The sequence below is a fragment of the Balearica regulorum genome, chromosome 4 (genome assembly GCF_011004875.1).
Source record: "Balearica regulorum gibbericeps isolate bBalReg1 chromosome 4, bBalReg1.pri, whole genome shotgun sequence".
NCBI lineage: Eukaryota > Metazoa > Chordata > Aves > Gruiformes > Gruidae > Balearica > Balearica regulorum.
This window is the reverse complement of record NC_046187.1, coordinates 34,218,644-34,231,345: the sequence shown is the minus strand read 5'-3', so window position 1 is coordinate 34,231,345 and position 12,702 is coordinate 34,218,644. Positions and strand designations below refer to the sequence as shown.

General features: G+C 40.7%; 1 protein-coding gene across 9 annotated transcripts in view; it reads right to left on the bottom strand.

Annotated features, from left to right (window-relative positions):
- TRIM2 (tripartite motif containing 2) overlaps positions 1-12,702 on the bottom strand; it is a 131,400-nt gene that overhangs the window by 37,804 nt on the left and 80,894 nt on the right. For 7 of the 9 annotated variants that reach the window (XM_075751722.1, XM_075751729.1, XM_075751730.1 and 4 more), the window contains 2 exons: positions 5,416-5,597; positions 3,055-3,292 (listed from right to left, as the gene is read on the bottom strand). In XM_075751722.1, the coding sequence (XP_075607837.1) occupies positions 3,055-3,292; positions 5,416-5,549 (372 nt within the window). In that variant the 5' untranslated portion in view covers positions 5,550-5,597. Of the gene's footprint in view, positions 1-3,054; positions 3,293-5,415; positions 5,598-10,196; positions 10,591-12,702 lie in introns of those variants that run through there. The other 2 variants (XM_075751726.1, XM_075751727.1) reach the window with 2 other exon arrangements.

Genomic DNA, 12,702 nt, shown 5'->3' with positions numbered 1-12,702 from the left:
AAGTAACCGACATGGTGGGAAGTAGAGAGGTGAGGAGAAAAAACAAGGTTTAAAAGGTATGTTATGAAGTCACTTTATCAGAATATCAAGGATGAATAGGTGCTTTTTTATTTTTCTAAGAGAAGCATATAGGCAGTAAGCAACACCTGCACAAGTTCAGGAAATGTTTTTCTAGACAAGATCTTATACCTGTCAAGCTGCCCAGCTATTCTGTGATCCTTTGAGAAAAACCTAGTCAGAGATAAGGCATGTTTTTTTGTTACAAGCATTTAATTTAATATTGGGTATGCTCTCTTGTTACACTCTATAGGCAGAAAATTCACTGCACCTGTAAAAGCATGGATCTGGGCTGACTTTCACTCCAAATTCAAATAAAAACTCAAGCATGGACTTTTTTGTGATGGGTGACTGCAAAGAGGCTACACCACTCATTACATATTACGAAGTAATGGACCTAGAATTTCATAGCCTTCTCTGTCCTGGCTGTTGTACCTACCCCTAAATGATTGTAGATCAATGTTTCCAAACCAGGATGCTTATATCCAACAAGAGCTGGTGTTTAGCAGCTGAGAATAAAGCCAATCTTATTTTAATGTGTAGTTAAAAGATAAGAATCTTCTGTTGGGTTCAAAAAGTTCTGTAACATATGTGCCCTATTACCCCGATTTAAGAAGAACATACATTTGTGCTCTGTGTTGGGTGATTATGAGGAAGCATTTGTTTATAGTTCAAGCACCAGAAACCATCTCTCATGTTAAGATACTACAAGCTAAGTTTCATTTTTCGTAAGAACACACACAACAAAGATGCCACAACAGAAGATATGAGGATATGCGCAGAAGGAATAGCATACACATACGCACGCATATGGAAAAGATGAGTGGTGGGAATAAGAGACCAACTGGAAGGGAAAGTATCTAATCTACATGGCCTGAGGAAGGCTAAGTTACAAGCAGACAGGCAAGCCAATGAGAAAGTATCTGCGCATCAGTTTCTATCTGATTTTAATCAGAGAGGTTTAAATCCAGCATGGCTGGAAAGATTGAAAGAAATTGTTTAAACAGAAACTTATTTCCAAGCTAACACGAAGAAAATCTGGTAATATTTAAATAAGCATACTCAATGCAAATTTTTTCCTTGATAGTAAAAATACAATGGGTCTGACCGTACCCAAAGCAATACATAAAAATTAATGGAGAGAGGATTCAATGCAGAATGACTGCTGGCTCTGTGAAGGCATTTTCCTCCAGCTACCACCTCAATCCTCTCTCACTCTGTAGAGCCCCCAGCAAAGCTGCTAGCCAGGCACTTGCCACACAGCGTCCTCGTGCTGTGTACCCACAAAGCCAGCCAAAGCCTCAGTCAGGCCTAAGGTGCCCAGCACCCTGCCCTGCGCACCCTGCCTTGCAGCCAGACCCACCTGGCCAGCATCAAGCAGCTCTCCCCAAAGCTTCTCTCAGCTCATTCCATCACAAGGACTAATGTGTGCAATTTAGCTTTTAATTTCCTAGCTCCAGAAATCTTTACATTAGAGTAATCCTCAGCCTGTCCCCTACCCTCCCAGATACCGAAGCAAGAAGATATTCCCATCACACACTACTCAGAGTCCAAAAAGGCATGCTATGTTTCAAAGCAAGCCAAGTGTGGTTTAGAGGACTTACAAATCCACCTTTCCCTAGAAAGAAGTTCTCAGAGAGGTATAAGGTGACCTATTTTTAATTGTAGACAAATCTTTTTTTTTCTAAGCACACCCAAAGAATCATCAGCTGATAATGTAAAATGCAAAACAAGTAATATCTTCATTTTTACTTTCTTCTGCATTTCACAATCAAATGGCTCCTATCACGATTGCTGTATCAGAAAAGAACTGTGAGTCATTTTAAGAACAGCCAATAAAATGCAAATAAAAATTAGGAATGTATTAATCAGTAACCACTACACACACATAGGTATAGTACACATTAAAAAGTTACACCAGTTATTCATTAATCAGAGTGTACAGCAAATCAGTTCTACAAGTCCACCTAATTCCAGCAGGTCAGTAAAGGAGAGGGGAACTGAGAGGTTCCTCTGTAAGAGTAATCACTACCTATCAGCTGAATTATTCCTATACAACCAATGTACCTAAACTGCATCAAATAAAACAGTCCCCAGAAAGCTGTCTTAAAATACTAGCACATATTTCTTGGTTTGCATAGAAGCACAGCATTTGGTTTACAACACAGCATTGCTCAGCTTTGCAATGTGGTCTACTTACATGTTTGCATAAGCCTGGCTATGAGACAGGAGCTCATATGCCTACCATGAGGCCACACAGGTTAACACTGCAAATTGTGAAGTAAGCAGAGTTAGAGATGTTGTGATAATAATCTGGGGATACTTACTCAGTTGGGGGTACTTGCCGATGAATTCACTGATATGATTGGGGGGGGGGGGGGGGGGGATGCTGGGCAAAAAAGTAGGTGGAGGGGAAAAAAAACAAAGCAGCCTCCAAGGACTGATACAGGAGATGGACAAAACACTGCAGATGAACAGAAGCTCTCTGTTCCTAGCCTGTGCTGACCCAAAGCATCCTGAGGTAAGATACCCTTTTATTTGGCTCCATCTTAATATGCTCAAATAGCTTTTGGTACTGCCTCAGTGTGCAGGTCAGTTAAGCTTACAAGGTCCCTGCCACATACTGCGTAAACAAGCACACAGGTTCCCACAGCAATAGTTGATTCTACAAGCAAGAGAGCTAGGGAAACCCATCCCAAAGAGACAAAGGCACAAGGTATAGTGCTTGCAGGACAACAATTTTGACCAAATGTGCTAAAAGACAGTATCATCCAAGATGATTGGTAAGATGAAATAATATCCTGACTACTTTAAGATGCTCCACTAAGAGCATTTGAGTTAATTTTAAGAATTACTTGTCTTTTTTTGACGTAGAATCAAAGAACTAGTGTGATTCCAATTCCCCCACTATCTTTTTAGAACAAAATATCCATGACAAACCAGACCAGTCAGTACATATCAGTAGCTGTACATATCACAGGAGTTCATCTCACTTACATTTCCATCATGATTGGGGCAGGAAAGCGGTTTGCCCGCAGCAACAGCGGTGACAGTCTCCAAGATGGAGGACTCTTCAATGCTGTTGTCCGGCGTTCGTTGCAGGACATCCATCAGGTTGGTGATAAAGAAGTTGTTCTGGAGCGCAGAAACCCCTTTCTCTGGCAGAATGGAGGTCTGGCGGCACACGGGGCAAGAAAGGGTTAAGCTATGGGCTGGAATGTAATTCTGTAAGCACCTATGGGGAAGGGAGGTGGAGGGGGAGAAAAAGAGAGGCAAAGTATCATCAAAGAGGAAAAAAACTCTCTTAAACTCTCAGTTTAAGAACTAGTTTGAAATATTGCTACCCTTACTTATAAAAGGAAAGGTACATCACCAGGCTTCAGAAGTAAAAGTGGTTAAGGGGATTTTTTTTTTCCTCCGTCACATGAAAAAAGGTTCAATAAGCTGACATCATTATAAGAGTTATGGGCCTTTCTTTGAGGTACTTGTGCAGAGTGGATCCATGCTTCCAGACATCTACTGCATCCTGCCCACAGGATAGTAAAAATGATAAACTATCAGATAAAGTTTGAGAGACATGAAGTTATTGCATCAAGTATTCGAGCCTGTATCTTTAACTGACTAACCGGTGGTTGACCCTTGTCTTTCCAATAGAATCTCCTTTATTAACTTGTATGTGCAGGTTTAGTGTTTCAGAGCTAAAACCTGGTCCCAATGAAACCAATGGAAATTTTTCCATTTATTTCAATTAGGAATGTTATTTGGCAGTTAGCCAGAATCAACATAGCTCTCTTACTACACAGAGAAGCATGTCCTACATTATCACAGTTTATGTTAAGGGGTTTTCTGGAGGACATCTTTGTTTGTTTGTGTTTGATATGTGCATGTGTGTGGTTGTTGGGTTTTTTTAGAAAAACTATATTTCACAGAATATAAATCTGACACAAAAGTTCTGTGATCAACAATACGCAGCAGACTGGCCTAGGTGACAGCTATTGCCACTTTTGGCCTCCAAAATCAAGTTAACAGCTGCTGGGCATGCAACAACCAACTGCAACTGGCAATTCAATGTAGTCCCATAAGCACAGGAAGCTTTGCAGAATGCAGTTCTTATGGGGACCAGTGCTACACCAAATTCCGCGTGAGATGCCAACCAAGAAAGTGTGACCTCGCACAGCTACACAGCTCTTATCCACTTCCAAGGGCTTTGCTTGCACCACTGTTTATCCCCCCTTGGCAGCTCTCCTCCTGACCCCCCCAGTAAGAGCTCTGTGAAAGGAGAGCTTAGGCTTTGTACATCAGGAGTACACTGGAAGAGTTCTTCCAGCCTCTCTCCATAACCAGATCAGCATAAGAGGATTACAGTGAAAACCAGAAGCTGACCTTAGGATTTACACATGAGCTGAAGTCAAGAAACTTAAGACATGGTGGTGAAAATCTTGACTTCACTGACTTCAGTGAGAGTTTCACTGCTGACTTCAGTGAAGTTGGGGTTTCCTATTCTTCTACAAAAGACAGTTTCATCTGACACACTCAGAGATCCTCAATTTTTCTTGCACCCCGTGCAAAATTAGATATGCACACCACAATTCTAAGAGGTGGAAATCTCCTGAACTAAATTTTCACACAAAATACCATTATAATTCTCATGCCATTCAATATACAATCCACAGAGTTGCATCCTATCATCAGATAAAGAACTCTAGCCAACAATTCTTCAGGTATTCTGAATTCTGTATTCTGTCCACCATTTGATAGATAATGTAACATTGAAGTATCACTAGGTGTATTCAGTTCATCCAGCTGAATACAGTAGAAGGCAGGTTGCTGGTTTATCACATCTCTTTTCAGAGTTTTTCCATTTCAGTCAGCTAAGCTGCAGAATAATGAAGACACTTAATCACTGGTTATTAATAATGTATATATCATGTCTCACCCTTGGACATTACAGGATAGGATAATTATTTCTCAGCTTAGTAAATCAACAAAGAAAGGTTTTTGTTTTTTCTAATTATAGAATAATCGGTATAAATTTGAGACGATTAATTGAAGGTCCAAATTCTGACTGCCATCACCTTTCACACTGTTGTTACTATATTCATTAGTTTCATTGGATCTTCTTTTATGTATTCTTGCATAAAGGGTATGTATTCCAAATATTCCACTGCTGTCTCTTCTTCCTGCCTGCCACAAACAACAGTGTTTTTCTATATCTGTGCCTCTCCAGCCTTCCCAGACTTTATTGTGCATTAACATGACCTTTACAAGTAAAGAGAAAAGTGTCCACTAAAGAAGGCAGAGTTCTGCACTTGTTACAAGACGCAAATGCCTAGTTACAAGCCTGAGGAAAGGACTTACCTCTCACAGAAAGTGTGCAGGCAGGGAAGTACTTTGGGGTTCTTGTAACGGTCCAGGCATATGCTGCAAATCAGAAACTGCTTGTCAATCTGACGGACCACAGGACTTGGGATGTTGGAGCCTTCACTGGCCATCCTAGACCACTGACATATGGGTCCTGTTCCCTTCTACCCTGCACACTGCTGGAGTGGGGCAGGGAAAAGAAAAAAAGAAGAAAAATGGCTTATAAACTCCATGAAATAACAGAATCAACAACTAATTCATTCACGTTTCATCCTTGTGCAGGAATTCATATTGTCATATAAAACCAAAACAGTGAAGAATTAAACTTCTAAATGGTTTATCACTGATGAAAGCCTAGGGAAGAGTCAGCCAAGTCTACACCACCACACATAACACCTCTGTCTGAGCAGGCATTCTGGAAAGGCATGTTGTCTCTGGACTGAAAGAGTTACAGGGCTGTCTGGTTTTAAAGAAATCCCACAATAAAAACGTTCTTGCACCAGTAGGTTCAGCCAGTGCTAACAAACATAGAATTTCTTACATCTACAGTACCGCTGGCAAAACCTTAAACTGGAACTGCACCAGCCAGTCAAACGGCTGCATCACAGACAGAGTTTGAAAATGGGTCGCCTAACATTATTTTCCCTTATCAGTGCTGGTATGGCCAAAGATGGACTCCAGAAAGACCCCAAAAAGGAACCTCCAGAATCAGCCAGGCCCTGGGAAGGGAGTGCTCAAATTCTGCACCAACAACAAGGGGAAGGTAGGTGAAGTGAAAAGTCTCACGATAAAAGAAACTGAGCAAAGAAGAGGCAACTGATAGCTGCTGAGAATCAGAAGAGGTAAGGTGAAGGATACATGAAGCACATCCAAATAATAAATGCAGGGAAAATGGCGTTCTAGGCGGAAAGAGTAGTAAGAATCATGTTTCTAGGTCTAAAGATTTTTCATAACCCTGCCATAAAAAGCATGAATTAAAAGGGTAAGGAAAGCTCTACTGACTGACAATTAAAATTGCAGGTTAGAGGAATGCCAGCAGGCTTGGAACTCCTCCTGTCCTGGAACAAGGCACAGGGAGAGAAAAACTTAGTTTCTTTTCAGCTGGAGGTACAGATTATAGCCAACAGAATTCATATGTGGAAAGAGAAGATGGGGGAGGAAAAGGAAGGAAGCAACCTCAGAGAAAAGCAAACTGCCTACTAAAATAGTTCAGGAAAACCTGACAAGCAGAGGCCCTGGCAGGGTGGCCCAGCCAGAACCCCTCTCCATCAGCGTTCCTAGCGGCTACAGCACTGGGAGGCGCAGGCTCGTCCCCAGGGAGCTGACCGCAGCGTCTCTGTCGCAGCACTTTCTGCCAGCCCTCCTGCACACACAGCGAACAGGCTCCTCTTCGTGTAAGTCCAGCTGGGCTCCTTCACTGCAGCTCCACTCCTGAGGTAGTAACTTCTTCCATAAACATTTTCTACCCCAGTTTTTAGTCATCCCTTTCAGACAATTTGATATTTGGCTTGAGGGCAGTTCAGGCTTTCCAAGACAGAAATAACAAGCCCTCTGCCTCGGTGCTGATCATGCTCATTCAAAGGTCACTCAATTCCACAACGATTTGCATGACCTGTAGCATTTTATCAGCAGCGTTACATCCGATCTTCCTGTGCTGAATGCATGGCACACTAACCTGGCAGAGTTGAACTCATGCTGTTCTTCCTGAGCTATGTATTTAGCCATACAGGTATGGTTTACTTAGTACATTGAGCAAGTGGCTATTTCTAGGATAATGACAGTCATTATGGATCATGCTGTACTGACTTCCCTGATAACAGGTTCCTGGGGAATCACCTCTGTGCTAGCAAATACAGCAGCATGAAGTTATTCACAATTAAAATACCCAACAGCAGTGACTGACATGTAATTCGATGGAAAACATTTATGCAGGCCCTTTTGTTTCCTTTTTTTCCTGAGAAAGGGCAATCTGCAAGGTTAAAAATGGCTGTAGTACTCATAAAATACCTTGTTTATTCATGACCTAAAAATGCATGATTTCAGGATTGGTCATTTGTTTCACTTTTTTCATTTCCTTCCCCATAGTAAGATAAAATGTGAATATTACATAAACACAAATTAATTTTACCTATTTAAATGCCATAAATCACACACAATAAACCTTAGGAGATCAATTAGGAACCCGTGTTACTTTTTAAAAGCTTGAGTTAAAAATGGCTTTACAAGAAGTGGAACCAAAATATCCAGCTTTCACAAAACAGAATAGAAAGAGCAGAGTATCAAATATGCATTAACGTATCCATGCATTTGGCAGCATAACATGCAGAACTTCAGTGATGTGTTTCAAAAGAAAATCTACTTTGCTGCTGATGCAGCAGTGTTTGCCTCCCACCCAAAAGTTAGGGGTGCGGACCCAAACAAAACAGGCAAGATAATCAGAAGCAGGAAGTCTTCTTTGGTAAGAAGAATACCGATATGTTATTAACAGTGTAAATTTTTTGTTACAGAGTAAGCACAGACTATTTTAAAAACCCATGTACTTAAGATATGAAAGAATAGGTCTCCAGTGAATGCTGCCTGTCATTTACCAGAAGAAAGTTCTCTAGCAGCCAGGTATTTTCTGTAATTTCATCTTTCTGCCATCAAGTACAGCTACACCAGCAAATAGACTTTACACAAAGGAAACTCCTGCATAAGAAATTTCATACTGATTTCATCTGATCTTCATCTTAGTATTTTACATTCCCTCAATCTCATTGCAAAATCAGATGATTCTTAGCATTTCATACACAAAGATCACGTTAGCTACTTTAATTTTCCAATGTTCACGCTTTAATCTTTGTTAGTGAAAGAAACCATTAACAATTCAGAAATAAGTGCTTTCAATATTTGATATTTTGTCTGCAATGCAGCAGGCCATGATTGTCATTTATCCCCCATGCTCACAGAAATAAGGTTTAAAACATGCACCTGAGAATAGAATTTCATCAGTACATATCCAGTTTTGGCCACTACCAGGTACAATAACTTCTTAGGCAAGTGGTTCATTTAAAAAAGTTTTTGGAGTATGGAATTTCCAGGATTCTGCAGCCTCCCTGAGCCAACTCCACCTTTGATGCAATTTTGATGAATGTGATGTAGCTATGAGAAGGATGATTTTGCCCATTGATTCAATGAAAGTAACTGTACAATCAAAGACTATTTGAGGAAAAGCTGAAGATTGTAAACAATCCTTTTGAATTTGGCCAAAGACAGCCTTTATTCTGATTTACTGCAGTGCTAGCAGCAGTGCCTCAAAACAGCAACCTAAGTTTCAGATGTATTACCAATGGAAGATTTCGCACAGTAACACTATTTTTGCAAGAAAAAAATGTTCTTTTTTTGTAGTAGCATCTTCTGAGCTCAGAAACTGCCAGAGCTCTTTTCAGAGGTTTATTCTGTCTCACAATCTAAGAAAGAGCAGCTGAAACATGAGCTTTGAAAAGAAGTCTGAGAATTACTACTCCATATATTTACACTTCATAATTTAAACATGCAAAGCCAAATGTTTGTGAAACATTGCACCAAACAAGACATAAACCCCGACCCATTTATCTATAAGAAGCACACACTGGAAACCCAGTTCAGGTTTGCTAAATCAAGTGCAGAAAAGGGTTCTGGAACGTAGACTCTTTGTCACTCCTTTGAGGCTCAAGGATTGTTATCTTTCCAGCTACCCCAAAAGTAACATTGTTCTTTTTCCTTCTGCTGGGAGATAGACTATTGATTTTTATTCAAAACATACTATACAGCAAAGAAAGGAGAAAACAATGGCTCTCTCAGCTAGTGGAAAGCCTTGCCCTGCTACGCATGCATGCCTTCAGGAAGGAAAGTCAGGGTGCGGCCCCACCCATATGAAAAGAACTCCCTATAGTATTAGAAATGGGGAAAAAAACTTCAGGGTACAGCAAATAACAGTTCCAGAAGAGTTGTTTCAGATAAATACAGCCATGTAATATGAAAGTGCACCCTTTCTACAGGTATCTTCAAATGAGCTCTGGAATTCCTCAACAGTTACTGAATTCTCTATTAGTTTCCGTGGCCCAGCCGAGAAAAAGACGTTGGGAAAACTTATAACTGTCTGCTCAGTTCCCAGGATTTATTCCTAAAAGAGCAGAATTCTGTGTTGCTGATACACCGCTATCACCGAACTCCACCCAGCCAGAACTGCAACTAGCCTGAAAGTACAGCCTGAGGAGAACAAATTGCTTGCAGCTCGTTCATCCTCTTCTTATCAATGGTATTCACAACCCAGAGGGTCTATTCATGTATTATGAATGAATAGGTTTCCAATGGCAACGTTTCCAAAGGAACAGTTAGGCCTTGAGAGCCATAAGAAAGGGTGGGGGACCTCAATAATGTTGCTTCAAGGATTGGGGAAGCTGGAGTTTAAAGTCCTTAAAACAGATATATCACCTGCCCAGTCTTTAGGATTAAAGAACAGAGTCAAGCCATTTCTAGCAGCAGCCCCCAAATTAGCCAATACAGAACACACCGAGCAAATTAATAATCATAACCACCACACAGTCCACTTGTGTAAAAGGCTTGATAAGCTAAATTTGCATTCCTTTCTCTCCCACTCTTGCAATCAGCTCGGTGCCTTGTTTAAAACACAGCAACCCTCTTCATTCTTAGAGCATGCAGAAGCATAATGAACGATCGGGGGCCAAAACAGAAGGAGCAACCAGGCAGCAGCCACCAGGAATAACACTGAGCAAAGTTGAGCATTTTAGACCTACCCATCTTTGTAGAAAAATAGCTTAATCAGTGCAGTGCTGAGGATAAAATCCTTGCAGGGACGGAGCTGCAGTTCCGCAGTAATCCAAACGAACAAACCATCATCTGTTAATGTTTCAAGCCTCACGCGTAAAACTGTTCAAGAATCCCTATCACAGCATAGTCATTATTAGATGCACAACAGATTCTGTGCTCTAAGGAATGACGCTCCATTCCACGAAGAGGGCAGGTGGAAAGAAAAATGGAAGAATAAGAGGAGGCCCAGTGAAGTCGTCATGAATTTTTTTTTTTCCCCCGGGTCATTTACAAGTGGGAGACCCCTTCAGGATTCAAACCAATCAATCTTTATTTAGCACATCTTTTTCTCACTCAGCCTGTGTAGAAAGACTGCAGCAAACGGTGCAAGGGATTGTGGGATAGGGATGCAGCAGAGAGCTGCAACCAGATTCGCTGGGTTATTTTTTTTCCTCCCTACTCAGCAATCAGCTGTTTCGAGGCTCCGCGCAGGGCCATTGAATTTGGTCACCAGAATGTTATTACAGGATTAGCAGGCGGAGACAGCTACCACTGTGCATCTGGCATGTCAATGCAGCTACGAAATACATATGCAAATATTGCTTGCAAATCGGAAAAAGGATTTCACTCCGGAGGGGAGAGTAAATATTATGTAACATCCATTACCAGGACAGTCGCCGCAGATGAAATGAAAGCACTTTCGTTTATAAAGGAGATAAAGCTTAACACTTAATGATTCCACCCTGATTTTTCCAGGATTCAGAGTATTTCTTGGAACATAATTCTTCCCTGCTCCAACTTTCAGCAACAACAAAAGACCCCACAAATGCTCTTTGTCTCTCCAGATGTTTAAAGCAGAAGCAAAAAACCTCTTTGGAAAGCTGTGCTAGTGACACACAAACCAACACTAGTTTCTTCTACTACAGAACTGCGTATTTGACCTGACTCAGACTCAAGTCAAATATTTAAGGCGGCAATTAGTACACTCATATTCAAGGAACGCAAGAATCAAAGCTAACAGTCTGTTCAACTTTTGTACAAATATTAATGCAAAGGTGTATTCTCTTAGTTAATCTATTTACTTGTTTGAAAAGATTTTAAAATCACAGATCAATTCAGATTTTACTAGGCTATTACCAAAGGAAATAAAAAGAAATTTGGTGTCTGGTATTTTTCAGCTATGCAGAGAAGGTTGTTGAAAAGATGCTTGTGAATACACAGACACTACTGAAGTAAAGCAACATAGAATTAGCTTTGTCTTCCAGTATAACAGCTGGTGGTTTTTGCAGACAAGGTAGTATTTACATCTCTAAATACAGTGTATCTTTTCTTTTGAAAAAACAAATCATATGCAAGTATTTCAGCTAACTGAGGCTAACAAAGCTTCCCACAAATAAAAGGACACAAAGGTCCATTTGCATCCAGAAGAAAAAAATGTGGAGTTTAAATACTGTCTGTGCTACTCTGACTTAATTAGGACAGATATAGTTACTTTACAAGTTTAAAATATTGTCCTGAGCTCTTTAAGCATAGTTTCCAGCATATAAATAATATTTATTCCATTCTTGGACTCATGAGGTAAACAGTGTTAATAATCATTTAGCACGACTGAAATGTAATCTAAATTCCTGTTAAAAAATATAGATTCTACATACATCATTTATTTTCCACTTGGCAATCATTTAGCCAGATTGCTTTTATGCATCAGGCAGATCCAGCCTGGTTTCCCCGGGTAATGCCCACAGGGTGAAAGCATGTTGTAATCCAGTTTATAACCTGAAATGAAACATCAGGCAGCATGTATGCGTGTGTTCGGATTTTGGGTGCTTGTGCCAAAATACTGCTCCTCTGATTCCCTCAACATGTGCTGAACTCTGTCAGAGAGAGAACAAGGTATGTTTCGTTTTAGCTCCAACATTCAGCAGGTCAGAAGAAGCACACATCTGCACAGCAGGATTCACAGTTTAAAAAAAGCTCAGAGATTTCAGGCACATTTTTGGAGAGGTGCTTTTTGTTTGGTTGGATTTTTTGGGGGGGGGAGGTTCTTTTAAAACTGTCTAGAGAACTCCCATTGCAAAGAGCATGCAACGTATTTCACTCCCACAATGAGATCCAAGGCCTTTTGTTTCTGCCACTGGAACAAAGACACACTCAAAGCAAAAATCAAGAGAGAAAATTCAGGAGTGGCACCCCCAGAACCGAGGTGGAAGACTCTTAGACAGAAGCATGCAGGCATCACTTAGCTGCTTGCTTTTTCTTGCTCATTTCAAGCATCAAATTTACGTACACTAAAACTGAATTACAAGTATAGTTCAAATTACTATTTTGATTTACCATCGGTAGTAAGGACTCCATACCCCTCAAATCAGAACCAATCCCGTCACATACCTCATGGTCAAAGCAGACTGTCGGAGTCCCAGCTGCAGCCACTCTCACGGGGATCTACGCCTCCAAATGAGAGATGGCTTCAAAGTACAGTTCTCTTATAATTAA